This window comes from Hylobates moloch, unplaced genomic scaffold, assembly GCF_009828535.3.
Source record: "Hylobates moloch isolate HMO894 unplaced genomic scaffold, HMol_V3 SCAFFOLD_4, whole genome shotgun sequence".
Lineage (NCBI taxonomy): Eukaryota > Metazoa > Chordata > Mammalia > Primates > Hylobatidae > Hylobates > Hylobates moloch.
Genome location: NW_026652279.1, coordinates 96360075 through 96379210, shown reverse-complemented (window position 1 = coordinate 96379210; position 19136 = coordinate 96360075). Strand labels below are relative to the sequence as shown.

At 44.7% G+C, this 19136-nt stretch overlaps 1 protein-coding gene and 1 long non-coding RNA gene across 4 annotated transcripts in view; one reads left to right on the top strand and one right to left on the bottom strand.

Moving 5' to 3' along the window:
• The window catches only part of SPATA13 (spermatogenesis associated 13), a 148428-nt gene that overhangs the window by 78594 nt on the left and 50698 nt on the right, over positions 1-19136 (top strand). For all 3 annotated transcript variants that reach the window (XM_032150649.2, XM_058437768.1, XM_058437769.1), the window contains exons 3-4: positions 12443-12808; positions 14663-14807. In XM_032150649.2, the coding sequence (XP_032006540.1) occupies positions 12443-12808; positions 14663-14807 (511 nt within the window). The remainder of the gene's footprint in view (positions 1-12442; positions 12809-14662; positions 14808-19136) is intronic.
• LOC131383294 (uncharacterized) lies at positions 15683-17361 on the bottom strand. The gene is made up of 3 exons (XR_009213210.1): positions 17258-17361; positions 16013-16133; positions 15683-15890 (listed from the first exon to the last, which is right to left on the bottom strand). It is a non-coding gene; the product is annotated as an uncharacterized LOC131383294 (long non-coding RNA).

Sequence of the window (19136 nt, the reverse complement as noted above, 5' to 3'; positions counted from 1 at the left end):
GGTTGCAGTGAGCCGAGATTGCGCCACTGCATTCCAGCCTGGGTGACAGAGGGAGACTCCATCTCAAAAAAAAAAAAAAAAAGATATGCAAATGATAAAGTATCTGAAAACATCTTCAGTGTCACTAATCATTAGGGAAATGCAAATTAAAACCATGGTGAGATACTACTTCACACCCATTAGAATGGCTACTATAAAAAAAAAAACAATTGTTCACAAAGATAGGAACCCTTGTGCATTGCTGGTGGGAATATAAAATGATGGTACAGCTGCTGTTAAAAACAGTGTGCTGATTCCTCCAAAGTTAAACATAGAATTACTGTGTGATCCAGCAATTCCATTTCTGGGTATATGTCCAAAAGAATTGAAAACAGGACTCAAACAGGTATTTAGACACCCATGTTCATAGCAGCACTATTCATAAGAGGCAAAAGAAGGAAACAACCCAAGTGTCTGTTGATGGACAAACGGATAAAAAGTATAGTGTGTACACATACTGCAGAATATTATTTATGCCTTAACAAACATGCTGCAGGCTGGGCGCGGTGGCTCACGTCTGTAATCCCAGCACTTTCGGAGGCCGAGGCGGGTGAATCATGAGGTCAGGAGTTCAAGACCAGCCTGGCCAACGTGGTGAAACCCCGTCTCTACTAAAAATACAAAAAGTTAGCTGGGCATAACGGTGGGTGCCTGTAGTTCCAGCTACTCAGGAGGCGGAGGCTGAGGCAGGAGAATCTCTTGAACCCAGGAGGTAGAGGTTGCAGTGAGCCGAGATCGCACCACTGCACTCCAGTGCTGGCAGCAGAGTGAGATTCCATCTCAAAACAAAACAAAACAAAAAAAACATGCTGCAGTGTGGCTGAACCTTGAGGACATTGTGCTAAGTGAAATCAGCCAGTTACAAAAGAATAAATACTGTATGATTCCACTCACATGAGATCCGTAGAGTAAGTCAAATTCATAGAGACAGAAAGTAGAGTAGTCATTGCCAGGGGCTGTGGGGGAAGATAGTATTTAATGGGTTCAGAGATACATTTGGGAGAGATGAAAAAGTTCTGAAGATGGATGGTGGTGATAATTACATAACAGTGTGAATGTACTTAATCCCACTGACTCATACACCTAAAAATAATTAAAATGGAGCTGGGTGCAGTGGCACATACCTGTAATCTCAAGCTACTCAGGAAGCCAAGATGGGAAGATCACTTGAGGCCAAGAGTCTGAGACCAGCCTGGGCAACATAACCAGACCCCATCTTATAAATTTTAAAAAGAAGTCAAAGTAGTAGACATTATGTGTGTGTGTGTGTGTATATATATATATATATGTAAAATATATCACATATATAATATATATAATATATAAACATACATGTTTAAATATGTAATATATTATGCATAATATATATAAAAATATATTAAATATATATAAAATATATATATTTTACCACACACACAAAATTAAGTGATGTGCTATAGGTTAAGGGCATGTTTCAAATGCTGGTATCATGGTTGATAAATTTGCATTCCACTTTCCGGCCCAAACCAGTTCTTCTTGAGTTTTTGTTTTTTTTTTTGAGACAGACTCTTGCTCTGTCTCCCAGACTGGAGTGCAGTGGCGTAATCTCGGCTCACTGCAATCTTCGCCTCCCAGTTTCAAGCGATTCTTGTGCCTCAGCCTCTCAAGCAGCTGGGATTACAGGTGTGTACCACCATGCCCAGCTAATTTTTATATTTTTAGTAGGGACAGGGTTTTGCCACGTTGGCCAGGCTGGTCTCGAACTCCTGACCTCAAGTGATTCACCCATCTCGGCCTCCCAGAGTGCTGGGATTACAGGCGTGAGCCACTGCCCCTGGTCTCTCCTTGATGTTTTAGGTAGGAATGTTTTGGCTGGTTGGGATGGGCTAGCTCTGCTAAGGTGCTTCAGTCTCTTTTCTGGCCATTTGTTTTGGGAGTTCACTGGGTGACACAGGAAAGAAAGCCACCTTGGACTACAGGGTGACTCCAGGGCCAGAGCGGTGCCATGCTTAGTAGGTCAGTGCCACAGGTAGGGGACAGGCAGCTGAAGTCTTGTATACAGTTTGTGACCAGGCAAAGGATTACAGCCTCACTCCTTAATGTATGTTTTTCACACGTTTACTCACAGTGAGAATGCCTTGTACATTTATTTGGCTTTGTATTTTTACTCTTTGTAGTATAAATTTTTCATCTGTAATTCTTTAACTGCCAAGTTTTGAATTAAACCTACTGGAAATAGTTGGCAGCAGAACACATTAGATTCTTGCATTCCTCAGTGAAAATAAAAAAGAAGCACTACGGGCACTCCTTGTGATTTTGCCTTTCGTTTGTGATGGCTCCTGTGCAGAGTCCATGTGGCCCGAGTGTCTGTGGTGCACAGCACATCAGAGGTGGGTGTTTACCTGCTCAGGGAGGCCCTGGACCCTTATGAGTTTAAAGCAGGTGTGATACAATCGTGTGTAATTAATAAAAGTATAGAAGCTTATTGTTGGCAAGGACCCATTACCTTGTTCCTCATGTATCTGAGACTAAGTAAAACACCTTCAAAACAGGATTGTTGATCATGGGGGAAGGGAAATTGCAATTATTTTGTTTGTAGAGTGGCGTAGGATTTCAGGAGATGATGGAGGAGTTAGGGACGGGCTGGCTGACTTCCTTATCTGAAACGTGGCCACTGATTTTGAAATACTTAGTGGTCCTCTATCAGTAATTTCAAAAAATGAAAGTAAGTTTGTTTACATTGTGGGATGGAGGCCAGGAACAGGAGAGTATGAAAATGTAAAGAAAGATAAACAACAGTCTGGGTATGGTGGCTCACACCTGTAATCCCAACACTTTGGGATGCTGAGGCGGGTGGATCCCTTGAACCCAGGAGTTGAAGACCAGCTTGGGCAACATGGCGAAACTCTGTCTCTGCTAAAAATAGAAAAATTAGCCAGGCGTGGTGGTGTGCACCTCTAGTCCCAGCTACTTAGGAGGCTGAGGTAGGAGGATCACCTGAGCCTAGGAGGTGGAGGCTGCAGTGAGCCGAGATTGCGTCACTGCACTCCAGCCTGGGTGTCGGATAGAGACCATGTCTAAAAAAAATAAAAATAAAATAAAAAATGAAGACAGCAGGTTGCTAACATATTCAGAGCTAAAATATGGTTATTACTTTTGAAATATTAAGTTCTCCTCAATCAATACGTTTAATTTCCAAAGAGGAAAGTAAGTTCATTTTTATAAAATCATGTTTTTTCACTCATTGAAAATAACAAGTTTGAAAGTAGACCTCTATATTCTTTAGCATGTGTTTCAGAGATGAAACATGTTTTAAGATGTGGTCATTATGTGCATTTATTTCATAATATGATGGCTTTAAACTGTCTCTTTACTCTTCATTAGTCCAGGCATAAAATGCAACCTACGGCCGGGTGTGGTGGCTCATGCCTGTAATCTCAGCACTTTGGGAGTCTGAAGCAGGTGGATCCCTTGAGCTCAGGAGCTCAAGACCAGCTTGGCCAACATGGCAAAACCCTGTCTCTGCTAAAAATACAAAAATTAGCCAAGCAGAAGGATCACTTGAGCCCTGAAGGTTGAGGCTGCAATGAGCCGTGATCGCGCCACTGCACTGCAGCCTGATGACAGAGTGAGAACCTGTCTTTAAAAAAAAAAAAAAAAATTACAGCCTACCAATTTTGTTTTCTCTACCTGGATGTCAATCTCAGTGTCGCGTTACTATTGATTTTGAGATGGCAGGATGGTCTGGATGTTTTACTTGAGCCTAGAAAATGGAACTCCCTTGAATAATTATCATGAAGGCTAAGAGGGAAAAACGCATCAGCCTGGGAGTGTTGGTTTTGGGATCACGATGGTGACACGTGTCTATGATGTGAGGGAGGCAGGTGAGGTGAGGGGCACAGGACATGGTCACGGGGGCTGGGATGGAGTTTTTCACCGTCATGTGGAGTTCATTCCTTTTTTTAAACTGAAGAAGAGCTCAGCTACACTGATTTCTCCATCTGGTATTCTAAGACTTCACTAGTGATTACATTTTTCTGAAGTACTAGTGTTTTTATGCTCATGGAACTGGGCTAATAGTATTAAAGTATGTGTTCTCCATGAACTTCAGTATATTTGCATTTTTTAATGAACTACCATATCAGTCTATAAAACAGGTTACATACAAGGCCATAGGGTCACCAGCTGTGTTTATAGCATCTTTTATCATCCACGTAACACATTCAAGGACAATTGAAGTATCTAATATCACCACCATGCTCCTCTCCTACTTCAAGGGAGATAAACATTCATTGTTTTAAAATGTTTAACAAATGATCAAACTGTTTCCTGAATCCAAGGGACAAGGCCGCAGTTTTCTGGGTTATAATAGTTGCTTATTTTTTTGGTTTTTGGAGACTCTTTAAAAATGATGTCACGATTACTGACATGCGTGTAACCCCATTCCGTAGTAATTAGAAAAGGTTGGCTTAGTCACTTGTGCTTCATTTGCTGTCAGAATTCCACCAACCACTGAAGATTCTTACAGGTGAAAACCTAAGATCCTAGTAAAAAATGCAGCACATTTGTAAGAATGTAGCCCAGAGTTATTATTTATTTTTACCTACAAGCTATAGAAAGAGTAACCTAGTAAATGATGTTTCTACTTCCAGTATTGTGCCTGGTCTGTTTCTGGCCCAGACCCTGTCCTAAGAGCCAGGCCTGAGAAAAGAAGGGACAACTTAATGACCCTGTCTGCCCCTTCCCAAGATGGTCCCTAAAGTAGCAGAAACTGAGGGGTGCAGCAGAGCCATCTTGAACAGGCACATTTGTGAGACGGCGTTACTCAGTGAAATGCAGGGTGTTTTGCCTTTTACTTAGTTTTGAACTGGGTCAGAGGCCATCCCTCCTCTCCTCCACTTTGCATGGGTAACGGGCTCTTATAGGAGCCCCTCCCCTCACAGTGGTTGTTCCTCAGCTTGCCTAAGTGATGCATGGAGCGATGCCTGGACTGGTGGAAAGAGCCAGGGGGTGGAGGACCAGGAAGCCCACCTGGTAGTTGGCCCCGTTTATGGGGCACCTCCCCGCGTGCCGGGATAATTCACCTCCCCTGCAACACACACACCCCATTGAGGGCTACAAAAGCAAAAGGCAGCTTAGAAAGATTATTCCACCAGGCCAGGCATGGCAGCTCACTCCTGTAATACCAGCACTTTGAGAGGCTGAGGCGGGGAAGATTGCCTGAGCCCAGGAGTTTGAGACCAGCTTGAGCAACATAGTGAGACACCTATCTCTACAGAAAATTTAAAAATTAGCTGGACCTGGTGGTGCATGCCTGTAGTCTCAGCTACTCAGGAAGCCAAGGTGGAAGGATCACTTGAGCCTGGGAGTTGAAGGCTGCAGTGAGCACAGATTGTGCTGCTTACTCCAATCTGAGTGACAGAGTGAGACTGTCTCAAAAAAAAAAAAAAAAAGGAAAAAAGAAAAGAAAGATTATTCCACCTAATTGTTATAAAAATTAAGTATAAGAAACCAAATATGATTTACTCCATAAAACAAAATCGACTCTTGGTTCCATACATGACCAGTTAGGGGAAGAGGGCCTAGGCAAGGAGAGAGAGAGGGAGAGAACATTGGAAAGAAGTGAAGGTGAGGTCTGTGGGAGGAACCAACACAGAAGAGTCCGAGCCGGATGCACACGCGTGACTGTGTCTACACACACATGGATGAATGGAGAAATAGCCCAGAGGAATACATAGGGCAGAAGCCAGCAGTGCAGACTGCACATGTGATAAGCTCATGAAGGCTTTTTGGGGAGCAGTATCAATTGCTGCTAAGGGTTTTTGCTATAACCCATAAAGCCATTTTGCATCTTTCTTACCTACTGCTATAAATAGTGGGGTCAAGTCTAGTGCTGGCCTTCCAAAGATGAAATTAAAGTGCCTGAACTATCTCGATTGCTCTTATCTTTCAGTAAATCCATTGTCTTCTCATCTTAAAATGGGGGTAATTATGTCTTCTTTGCTTCTTGGGAAATATAATTATAGTTAGATGGGAAAGCAATTTGAAAATCTAAGATTTCTAAGTGAATGTAACATGTTATTCCTTTGGCGTTAAAAATACCACCCCCTCCCACAAGAAAAAATGTCATTAAGGCTCAAACTTATCTCTTTCTGCATGTGTAAATATTTCCTTTTTCCTGCTTTCAACTCCTCAAAATATGGTAATTCATCTGGGATCCTATGCATTCCCCTTACCCACTTAAAATCCTAGGGCAGATAGTTGTAACACATAAAAACAGGCCTATGCAAGGTATTTTTGGTTATGACACGTTAGTTTTCATTTAAGGGACACTGGGTAATGAGATATAGTTCTGGGATAGTGAGATGCTACTTTTTTGACTTTATAAGTTGTAAGGCCTAAAATTTCATTTTTTAAGAATTGAAGCACAAGACTGATACCCTAGGATGCTCTTAAGTGTCGTTATCTAACCCGGGAGTTTTAGATATTTGTGATATTGTCTGATTACAGACCTTTTTCACATCATACAACAGGTTTTTCTGATGTCTTGAAATATATTCACGTCACTCATCAATACTTCAGAATCAATGCCTCACACTCATCCTCTTAATTGATATGTGACATATGTTACTACATGACAGCTCTTTTAAATCATCTTACTTTACAATCCTCTCTCATTTTCTTTTATGCGTGTGAACATGTGATTCTGGGATCTGTAGGTTTTACCAGATTGCCCAGGGCACATGTTACCAGAGCCTCTGATAACTGTCATTCCCTCTCCCCTCCCTCCAGCAGTTCTACATCTAAGGGAAGGAAAATCTGCAAAGTTCTATTTTCCTTCTGTAAAAGTACGTGCTAAGTATGCAGGCTTTCCAGAGGAGAGATAGAGGTTTTGAAGTCAGACAGATTGGGTTGTGAAATAGGCCCTTCCCTTTTCTGGCTCTATTAACGTGAGCAAATCATTTCATTTATTTTAGCCCTGGTGTCTTAATCAGTAAAATTCTGTGAATAGTACCTGCCTCACAGGGTGGCTGTGAAGATTAAGCAAGGTAACGTGTGGCATAGGTCTGGCACCTTGTAGGCTTTCAAACATTGCAGCTTTCATTACCGTCCTCTGAGGCATCAACTGCCAAGGTGTTTTTCTTCTCACCTCGACCCCTGTATGTGAATTCTTGTGGTAGCCAGGATGTTGGTACCCTAGGAGAAAACGGGGGGGTTAGCTTATTGTATTTATATACATCTTCAAAAAACCTTTGGTATGCCCAGAGTCCCTATGCTTGAATTTTCTTCTGAATTGCCTTGCTGTATGAGTTTCCTAGGGTTGCTGTAACAAATCACCGCAAACTTGGTGGCTTGAAACAGTGGACATCTGTTCTCTTACCATTCTGGAGGCCAGAAGTTTGAGATGTCTCACTGGAGGTAACAAAGCCTATACTGGCTTTTTACTTTTGCGAGTAAAATATGAAATTTTATAGGAAGAAAACATGTAATACTAAGCAAAGCACTTTAAAATATATGCAGAGTGGCCAGGCACTGTGGTTCACACCTGTAATCTCAGCCCTTTGGGGAAGCCAAAGCAGGTGAATTGCTTGAGCCCAGGAGTTTGAGACCAGCCTGGGCAACATGGTGAATCTCTGGCTCTACAAAAAATAAATAAATTAGCTGGTGTGGTGGTATGTACCTGTGGTCCCAGCTTACTGGGAAGCTGACACGGGAGGATCACCTGAGCCCCAGAGGTGGAGGCTGCAGTGAGCTGTGATTGTACCACTGCCTGGGCAACAGAGTGAGACTGTCGCAAAATAAATAAATAAAATAAAATATATGCAGAGAAGCAAGAGTTAAAAGGGCAGCGATTCCACTGGAAAGTCTGTTTACAGAGGTTTATGACTTGGGTATGAATTGCCCATTTTGGAGCTGATAGAGCTCTGGCTGGATTGTTTGGACTAGGGCGGAGCTCTGGCATGGCCGTGGGAGAGGGTAGGTCTCTATGATGGTGTTTTAAAGTCAAGAAAGACTCTTTAGAGGACATGGCTATGCCCAGCCGCATGTTTCTTTGATGCATCCATGGGCCCCGGCTGCCCATGCCAGAGTCTGAGTTAGGCTGTCACTTGTTGGAGAAGGTTGTTTGATGGGACATGTGTGTCTACCGTTCCAAGTAGAATCGCAACCAAACTACATTCCCTGGAATGAACCTGGGTGGTATTTCAGAATTACATAAACTTTGCTTAAAAAAAAAAAAAAAGATTCCATTTTAGAATATCCATCAAAGTTCAGATTTGTTTCATAAGGAATTTAACCATCTTTTGGCTAAGAATCAATGTTTGAATGTGAGCTTAAATCTGAGAGTTTTCCTCTATCCTTCTCTTTGTACTTTTGCTGAGAGTAAAATGGACATTTCAATTTTGTGTATTATCCTGTTACTAAGTTTTGCTATTTTTAGAATATGTGGTAGCTTTTAGTGGGAGTGTTTTCTCCTTTTATATCTTCAATGGAACATAGAATTACAGTTTTGTTTTTGTTTTTGTTTTTGTTTTTGTTTTGACAATGGGTCTTGCTTTGTCGCCCAGGCTGGAGTGCAGTAGTACAATCATGGCTCACTGCAGCCTCCACCTCCTGGGCTCAAGCAATCCTCTTACCTTGGCCTCCCAAGTAGCTGGGACCACAGGCACATGCAACCACGCCCTGCTATTATTTATTTATTTTTAGATGAAGTTTCACTGTTTTGCCCAGGCTGGTCTCCAACTCCTGGGCTCAAGCAGTCCTCTTGCCTGAGCCTCCCAAAGTGCTGGGATTATAGGTGTGAACTATTGTGCTCCGGCCAACAGTTGGTTTTGTGTGCTCTACTGTGCTGACTCTGAGGCATGATGTGTTAAAGGAATGATCCCGAGTCCTGCCTCCTGACCTGCTTGGAGCTCACCTGCCTGTACCCAGCCTCTGTCACTGCCTGGAGTAGTTCCTTACTTTTGGCATTACTGAGAAAAGGCAGGGTGCATGTTGCATAAGTGTAAAACCAAAACAAACCAGACCCCAAAAAACTAACTAAAAATAGAACAGAACAAAGGGCTGCATGTCCGTTTGTGAGCAGGTGGACGGCTCCCTGCCTGTTGTACTTCTGTTTTTCTAGCGTGTTGTTCCTGAACCTTTTTATTACAGGGCAATAGTGTAATTGGGTTTATTCTCAGTATGTACTTAAGTTGTCTGTGCCATTTGATTCGGTAATTTAAACTATCTTTAATTTGTTTTTCATGTGTAATAGAGAAAATAATATTAACCTTTCCATGATTTCTCTCATAATTTCCTATAGTGGTGCTGGGGAGGGAAAAAACGTTTCCTCTACACCCTTTGACTCTGTTCTTAAGGCCTGTGAATTTTAAGGCCTGTGAATTGAATTGACAGAGGACAGATTAGCAAAAGAAAAGACATGTTTATTCACATGCCTGCGTGTGTGCGTGTCTCTGTGTGTGAGAGACAGAGTTCATAGAAAAATGTGACTCAGGCTGGGTGTGGTGGCTCACGCCTGTAATCCCAGCACTTTGGGAGGCTGAGGTGGGCAGATCATGAGGTCAGGAGTTCGAGACCATTCTGGCCAACATGGTGAAACCCGTCTGTACTAAAAAATATATATATATAAATTAGCTGGGCGTGGTGGTACATGCCTGTAATCCCAGCTACTCAAGAGGCTGAGGCAGGATAATCACTTGAACCTGGGAGGTGGAGGTTGCAGTGAGCAGAGATCACACCACTGCACTCCAGCCTGGTGACAGAGTGCGACTCCATCTCAAAAAAAAAAAAAAAAAAGTGACTCAAGGAGGTGGTTAGAATTTAAGCTGTGTGTGGCATCTTACTAGGCGGGGAGAAGAGAACTTATGGGAAAACAAGTGACTTTTAGGAAAGATAAATAGGCTTTCAGGAAAATACATGAGTTTTGTCACAGTGTCTGTTTGGGTGTGGGTTCCCCTCTTTTCCCTGGTTGCAGGCAACTCCCAGGAGGGGATTTGTGACAGTTCAGTTCTTTTGAGAGGCTCTGCTTTTAGGCAGATAACAGAGTTCACTCTCTAAAGCCTTCAGCTCAAAATCATTTGTATGCTATTCTGGATGCCGTCAGTGGAGAGAGAATTAAAGGTGGCAGCCCAGGCAGGAGGGATCCGTGGACAGCAGCAGAGGGGAAGTTGCTGGAACCTGCACGGGATTGTCTTGTGAGCAGAGGTGACGTGGCATTGCAGGAAAACTTTTGGAAAAGAAATCACGAAGCCCATTGTTTTGTGTCTTTGTTGCCACTGATTAACTGTGTGGCCCTGGGCAAGTCACGTCACTTCTTTAGGTCCCAGTTTTCCTGATTTGAAAAATGAGTGGTTGGAGTAAAGTATCTATAAACCCCACACTGTGCTCTTCGCTCCACATTCACTTTTTTTTTTTTTTTTGAGACAGAGTCTCCTTTTGTCACCCGGGCTGGAGTGCAGTGGTGCAATTTCAGCCCACTGCAACTTCCACCTCCTGGATTCAAGCGACTCTCCTGCCTCAGCCTCCCAAGTAGCTGGGATTACAGGCACCTGCCACCACACCTGGCTAATTTTTTTGTATTTTAGTAGAGACGGAGTTTTGCCATGTTGGCCAGCTGGTCTCAAACTCCTGACCTCAAGTGATCTGCCCACCTCGGCCTCCCAAAGTGCTGGGATTACAGACGTGAGCCACCGCACCCGGGCTCTGCATCCACTTCTTCATGGCACATGGCCTCAGTGAGCCTTCAGACCCTCAGGCTGGAAATGGCGAGCCTGGGGCCCAGGGTCTCTTGTCACTGGCTGGAGGTGTGCCTCCTTTGCCTCTACCAGCCACCATTTTGGTTTCTCAACAAGGGAGCCGGTGGGCTGCGGCACCAGCTCTGTGAGCTCCCAGGGACTCCTGCTGTCATAGTCTGCCTTCTCTGGTGGTTCTGGTTGTCCTCCCTGTGCCCTTGGCCTGACTGACAGCTCTTCTTGTTTGTATCTGTAGGGAAGGTTCAGGGATGGAAGATGGAGGGCATGCAGGCAGGGCTTACAGGCCTCCACTGCTGCAGGTCTCTGATGCAACCCTCCTCTCTGGCCAGGCTTTGAGGGGTCTGCTCAAACAACTGCTCTCTCATCAGGCCTGATCCCTGGGAATGGTTACTCCATGGCCCAGCTTTTTCAGAGCAGCAAAGAACTCCTGACGTAAGAGCTGTCTCACCACTGTTGCTTCTCATCCTTCTAAGGACCTGCTGTTTCCCAGGGAACGGCTGCGGAGCCAGATCACAGAAGTTAGGTGACTTGCCTGAGATTGCACTAGGTCTTGGGCCAGACACAGTGACTGAACGTGTCTGCTCGATTCCCAGCATCATGTGTTTTCCTAGTACATTGTGTTGCCTCTGAAAAATTATCTGAAAAAATTAGAAGGTCATTCCTCATTTAGGATCATAGATTCTTGAGCTGTGGGATTGTTCAGTCCAAAATCTGAGATCCAGAGAGGTCAGTTGTGACTTGTCCCAGCTCACACCACTAGTGAGTAGCCTAGTCTAGTTCTTTGAATCCTCATTCAGTGCTCGCCCCATCAGACTGCTGCCTGGAGGCTGCTGATGGGAGCCAGAGGCTCCTCGAGTGTTGGGTCCTGACAGCCCTGGACTTAGTCCTCTTAAAGGACCTTCTATTTTTAAGTAGTACACATTATTGAAAGAAGTGGATAGAACAGCAGTGGATAGCATTACCCATTCATTTCTTTTCCTGGCAGGTCTTTGGCCTCCCATGCTGTCGTTAGGTATATTTTGGGGGACACCTATGATAGTTATAAAGTTCATTTTATTAATTCACGATGGTGCTGATTTTTTTTTTTTTTTTTAAAGAAAGAGTCTTGCTCTTTCACCCAGGCTGGCGTGTGGTAGTGCAACTGCAACTTTTGCCTCCCAGGATCAAGCAATTCTCCTGTCTCAGCCTCCCAAGTAGGTGGGACTACAGACATGCACCACCACGCCCTGCTAATTTTAGTATTTTTGGTAGAGATGGGGTTTCTGCATGTTGCCCAGGCTGGTCTTGAACTCCTGACCTCAACTGATCATCCTGCCTCGGCCTCCCAGAGTGCTAGGATTACAGGCATGAGCCACCACATCCGGCCAGTGCTGCTTTTCTTGATGCCTTTTATCGTAGCTCATCATTGGTCACCAAACCACTATTTCAATTATGATATTGAAATATCAGCCTAGAATCAGCCTTTTGAATCAGCCTATAATGATAGATTTGGTTATTTTGATTAAGGTTTAGTTGTGTCTTCATGTTCTAAAACACAAATAACTTTTAATAAACAAGTAAATCAAGAAAACCCGAGGCACGGCTGTGGTGGTGAGAGGGAATGTATGGCTTGTTCTTTTTTTAATACCTTCCTGGATATTGAGCTCACCTGACCTGTTCGCATTTGAAAGGTCGTCCCTGATGGCCCCTGGAGGCGAGGCTCATCACAGGATGAGGAAAGGACAGAGGCACAGAGAACCCCCAAGAGGAGATGGGGCTCTGGGAGACGGCCAAGGCCTCGGCCATTCTCTGACTACGGCCAGCTGGCCAGCCGCAGTTTGTCTATTCCTGAAGACTCAGTTGCTGCAGACCCCCAGAAGGAAGACCGTGTGGACGAGGACCCCCAGGCAAGCATGACTTCTGCCAGCCCTGAAGACCAGAATGCTCCGGTGGGCTGCCCCAAAGGAGCCTGGAGAAGGCGCCCCATTTCCGTGATAGGTGGGGTCAGCTTGTATGGGACCAACCAGACGGAGGAACTGGACAATCTTCTGACCCAAGTAAGATCTGGTGTGCACCTCCCCAAGCCAGCAGAGGCCCTCCAGCTTCCTGCCTCTGTTCTCTCTGCACACTAAACTGGATCTGCTTTTTCTTTCCCGTTCTCAAGGGCGGCACCTTGTGCTTAACTACCTTTTCTTCCTGACTGTGTGAAAACATGCATGAATTCAAACTAACCATCTGATGTTTGGATGCCTTTTGCTAATCTTTCTTTCCTGGGATCTCAAATAATACATGAGACTCATTTGCTATTTGTTTCTGAATAACCTGAGATTCTAACCAGGGAAAGGTAGCAGGGCATATCTAGTACGACTCCTGAAAGAAGTAATTGTTGAAAAAGACAGTATTGTTCATTGTTAAAATGTAAAGAAGAAATAAAATGTAAAGAAGAAATAGTTTTTTAGGAGATAAGAAAGTATTTTGTTTTCTACCATTTTCTTCTTATTATTTTCTTTGAGTTGCAACTTTGCAACTATTAATAGTTTGACAATGGATTAAACACTTAGTACTGGTTTCTTAGTATAGTAATTCAACAAATATTTATCTGGGTATCCAGTGAGCACTTTGAAAATACAGAACATTTAATTAAAGACCCTATCTTGGAGAAGTGTATACTTATTTGGGGAGGTTAATACTCTGGCCGTAGTAAACATTCACGGAACAATATATGAGTAATATATATGCCCACTTTCATTTTTAAAACCTGGTAGCTGATGTCATAAGTAACCCATAAAATTATCTTAAAAGGGAACTCCTATACAGTACTAGTAATGGATTGTGTATGTTTACATTTTTCCTGTAAAGCCCCACACAATGCCTTGTTTATAACAAGCACTCAAAAACTCTTGCTTAAATAAACTGAATTGATTTCTTAAGGTTAAAAAATTAAGTTGCAGAATATCATGAAAATTTTAAGAATCTTTTGCCTGAAGGTGCTCCACTGTTGGGAAATGATTCTGTACTGAAGCAAATTGTCAACCATTTTAACTCACAACAATAGTCCAGGATGCTCCACAGCCTTAGAAGGGGTTTCACTTCAGAGCAGCCAAAAGGAATGTGCAAAGTAATTTTCTGTACTATAACCTAATGTAGGGAATTGAGTGGGAAAATTGTAAGAAAACCTAAGGAATTACATAAGCAGAATATGCATGTAATAAACAAAAGAAGAAAAAAAATCTAAGGAACGCATAAAGCAACTGAGTCTTTGATTAATAGTTTTAGGGATTGCTATTATAGAAAACCAGAAGGGCATTATAAGAGAGACCTGGGCAACTACATGGAAAACCACTTCTTTCAACTAAAGCTCCACTGCCGTGTGTGTTTAGGTAAGCAAGGCTTGCCTTCAGCTCTACAAATCCTTATTGAGGGCTCATCTATGCCAGGCTCTGTGTCAGCAGGGAGGAGTAAAGGAGGCTGAAGAAGGATGTGAGGATCACAGTTGGCCACCCTGGCCGGGTTTGTGGCCTTGTCCTGGCTTCCCCCAGAGGCCACCCCTGGGAAAGCATCTTCTTACCTTTGTGACCCTGCATCTGTGTGACAACTCCACTGCTTCCTAAATGTGCCTTCCTCTTCTCAGAAGCTTCTTTTTCCTTAGTGTGACCTATTGGCATGTTGCAGACAAGTGAGATGAAACATGAGGCTGCAGGGTGCGGGCCAGTAAGCTGATCAGGATTGTTAAAAACTGTAGCATCACGAGTTGCCACTGGGCTTCGGTGTAGCCTGCAACTCGTGGCAGGATTGGAGAAACCATTTCACGTCTGTGAGTGGCTTTGAGGTGAGAGCGCTATGCGTGTGAGGTGCTTGCAGGAGCTGCCACTTCCTGGCACCTCCTCACAGATTTTGCTTTCTTTTCGCAGCCGGCTTCCAGGCCGCCCATGCCTGCTCACCAGGTGCCACCCTACAAGGCTGTGTCGGCCCGGTTCCGGCCCTTCACCTTCTCCCAGAGCACCCCCATTGGGTTGGACCGTGTGGGACGCCGGCGGCAGATGAGAGCGTCCAACAGTGAGTCTCAGAGTCCCTTTCCTTTCAGAGCTGCCATGGGCCCATCTGACTGTTTCCAGCTAACCTGAGGCAGCAGTTTCTGCACCTTCGCGCCTCCCTCGGGCCAGGGCGCGTTTGTCTGGGAGTGAGGACGGCTCGTCTCAGGAGAATGGTGCATCATTTGCTGTCTGGGGTAGATGCTCTGTGTGCCAGGCTGGTGGCTGTTAAGTTTGAGAAGTTTGCCCCTCCTGTGGTGTCCGTGTACATACATTCCTGCATGTGGAGATACCTAAAGAACCGAGACCCAGGCTAGAAATCCAAGATCAACGCGTCAGCAGGGTCAGTTTCTTCTGAGGGCTGTGAGGGAGGGTCTGCTCCAGGCCGCTCTCCTTGCGTCTGGTGCCCTCAGTGTTCCTTGGCTTGTAGGAGCACTGCCTCATCTCTGCCTTCATGTTCACATTGCATTCTCCCCTGTGTCTGTCTATGTTCCGATTTCCCCTTTTTATAAAGACACCAGGCTTACTGCATGTGGGCCCAACTTAATGACCTCATCTTAATGTGATTATCTACCAAGACTATTTCCAAATAAGGTCACACTCATGGGTACTGGGGGTTGGGACTTCACCATATTTTGGGGGGACACAATTCAATCAAAAGCATATACCGTGTTTGTAACAATAGGCAACGTGTACCCATATGGCAGAAGATGTTAAAAGAACAGGCAGAAATAACAGTAGCATTGTTAGGGTGGTAGGAATGTAGAGCACTTGTCCCACACCGTACCTGTGTATACACAGCCTTTCCCTGCTTTCTGTAACACTGGTTTTTGTTGTTATGTTAAAAATGTTTTAATTTTAGCGTTCTTTTGTTGAAAAGCAACAAAAGAGCTGTCTTAAGCAAAAAGGGAATTTATTGGAAGGGTGCCAGGTGTGCCCAGAATTGATGGAATGGCTGGGGAACCAGGCTAGGGAAGGGATGGCAACCAGGTTAACTCCTGGGAGTGGAGGAGCCACAGGAAGGTGTGTGATGAGAGACTGGCCATGGCACCGTCCCAGGAGCTAGTGAGGTATCCAGTGAGCACTTTGTCTGGGTATCCAGTGAGCACTTTGAAAATACAAAACATTTAATTAAAGACTCTATCTTGAAGAAGTGTATACTTACTTGGGGAGGAGTTATAATAAGGAGTTAACTTATTAGGAGTTAGTGACTGTCGTTCTGTCACGCACCCAGGGGTTCAGGTCCCGGGATGGAAGATTCAGCTGTCCGAGCTTAGGTGATGTGTCCGCCACCTGGTGGCACTGGAACAGGGAGAAGCGTGGGATGTCTGCCTCCAGGGACCCTTGCCTTCTATATGTGAAGGCAGGCCAAGTAAGTATTTAACAGGGCAGACAGTACTGTAAAGAAAAATAAAACAGGATAGAGAACATTTATTTCCACAGAGTGTCATTCTACCACGATGCACCTGTTCCGTGAACCCTCTCTGTCTTCCCTAGAGGGAGACACCCAGAGCCTCATCAGTGGCAGCAGACACCTCCAAGTCTAGGACCTCTGAGGATAACTAGTCCTCCAGTTCGATGCAGTGCCTCTTCAGCGTTGATAACCAGAGGCAGATTTAAGCAACACATCCCTACCAGAATGGCAAGGCGGGGAAAGGAAGGGAATAGAGAATTTGGGATGCTGTGGAGAATAAAACGTCATGCAAAGTTTACATTTCAGCATTTGAACAGATTCCATAAGTCAATATGTAGGATGCACCAAGGCACCAGTGACGGCCCTGCAGAAGGTGACTTTGGGTATTGTGAGGAGTAGGAGCAGGTGGGGGAGATAGCCACCTCTCCAAGGAGGTGACGCTGGGGACAGGTGAGTAGGAGGCAGTGAGGCAGAGATCCGAGGGAGGAGAAGTCCTAGCAGAAGGAGCACCAGAAGCCCAAAGACAGGCAGGAAACATGATGTGTCTGAGGTTCAGCAAGGAGGCCACAGTGACAGGAGCTCAGAGAGCAAGAGGCAGACGAGGATGTTTTAGGCTGGGAGGTGGGCTGAGGCTGGAAATGGCTCTGCAGGTCATGAGGAGGCTGAGCTTGTTCTAAGTGTGGTGTGAAGCCACTGCCAGCAGGAGCATAGTATGTTCTGGTTTATGCTTAGAGAGGGAGGGCAGTTTGTGGGGGGAAAGGAAGAGGAATGGAGATTGATTTGAAGGCGATTGCATTCGTCCATTTGAGAAATATGGTAGCAGTGACCACAAAAAGCCATCCCCATTTTCTGTGGGTGCTCATTTTCCCAGTGGTATGAAGAGGCAAAAATGGCCAGCCTTGGTTCTAATTCATTGTGGCCAGGACTGTGAACTCTGGAGGAAGTACTTCTCCCTTGGGGGGCACTAAATTCAGTTTCAACAGAGCAGAGTTCCTAGGTGGGAAGAAAACATTTTGCAAGTGTATTATTAAGTAATCCTAAGAAGCCGCTTCTATGTTTACCCTTGGTTTCCGGCCCTGCATCTTCTGCTGTGGGCGAGCCTCTCCAAATTAGTCACTGCTTCAGAGCTTGTGTCCCATCCAGGGCAGTATGGCAACTTTTGGGTGTGTCTCCCAGCTGCCTCCGTAACTTCATTTTTACTTGGTGGTCGTTATTGGGTGTGATGGGGTCATGTGCTTCCTTCTCTGTGACGTTCTGGGCCTGGGTGGCACGTGAGATGCTGTGACAGGATAGGGGCCTTCTGGAGGATCCACAGAGGCCTGACAGTGCAGGAAAACAAATCCAAGCCCAGCATAAGTGGCCCTTCCAGTAGGGACAAATCACCACCCCCTCTATTATGAAAAGGCCCCACTGCAATCAGCTTTCCACAAGGGGCTGTCTGGTTCCTTCAGGGAACCGTATCATCAGCTTTGTTGAGGGGAAGGCCCAGACTTCCTGTGGTTTAGCCCAGGCTTAGCATCCATTTTTGCCACCATGGCCTTTTTCTTGCTTGCTTCTTTTTTTTTTTTTTTTTTTTTTTTTTTTCTTTTTATAAACCCACTGAGCAAGTATCAAGATGACTAGGAAGGAAGACTGACATCTAGCTGCGCATTGAGACGGCATGTCCACATGATGATTAATTAGCCTCTCTTGCAATAAAGATTCATGTAGGATGGACGTCATCTCATGCTCTGCGGGTATTCTGATGTAGCCAGTTATATCCCTTCCCCAAACCCATCCTCAGCCCATCTTGTTCTTTCCATATTCCTCCAGGCCATTCAGCCAAGCCATTAGCTCCTAACCAGGAATGCACACGAGCTAAATCCTTGCCTTGCCAAAGCCATCTCTCCTACTCAGAAAGGCTTGGGAAGAGTGTTACTTACATTTGCTGCCGGGAGTTTCCCTGTCCTGAGGACAGTCACCGGGCTGATGGTAGGAGTCCTCTTTGAGAAGCTAGGAAGAAGACTTGTAGTAGGGTGCCTACCTCGAGGCTCCCTGGCTCTGCTCCATCAAGAGGCCTGAGTCTGGGAGTTGAGTGAGGGCCCTCCCTTGTCTCCTCTGTCATGGTGGCTCAGCTCGGGCTCTGCTTGCCAGCCCTGGCGAGTTCCTCCTACACAATGTTGTGGTACCTTTGTGGAATCACTCATCTGTTTTGTTCCTAGGGACCCCGAGATCAGTTAACAGCACAACCAGAGATTTCACAGGTCAAATCATTCAGATGACCAAGCTGGCCCTGCTGCGTGGTGTAGTAACTATGCCCACCTTTCCCATGACAGATGTCCCACCTCCATGGAGGACCAGGTCTGCATTGCAGTGGAACCATCTCTCAGCAGCATCTCTGGCCTAAAGAGATTAGCAGTACATTAGTTATAAAAGCTGCTGTCACATGGGAGATGCAGCCCAAGGGGTGGTGAGACTCACATGATAGACCATCTCTAGCATTTCCATCTCAGTCCTGAAACTCCTTCCTTTCTATGCACTAAGGGTTTTAGGTTTACATACCAACAAAGTGCTAGAATGGCATCCAGCTCAGTAAGCCCACAAGTTGATCTCAGCAAACCAGCTGTAAAGCATCATTTTGAGACATGGTGGGGAGATTTTCAGATGAACTGAATATTTGGCAACACGAAGGAATTATTTTTAATTTTGTTAGTTGGGATAAGATAGTGCAGTTATTTTTAAGTCCTTGTTTGTTACAGATAGATAGTGAAATACTTTCTGCATAAAATATGATATGTGAGATTTGTTTTAAAATACTCCAAAAAAGTTGGTGGGAAATAGTTGAAACAATATTGGCAAAAGATTGATAATTGTGGGTTCATGGTGTTACCTGCTTTTGTGTGTATTCGAAATTTTCTGTAGTATCAACTTTTAAATAATAATGAAAGTATATTTCTCCTC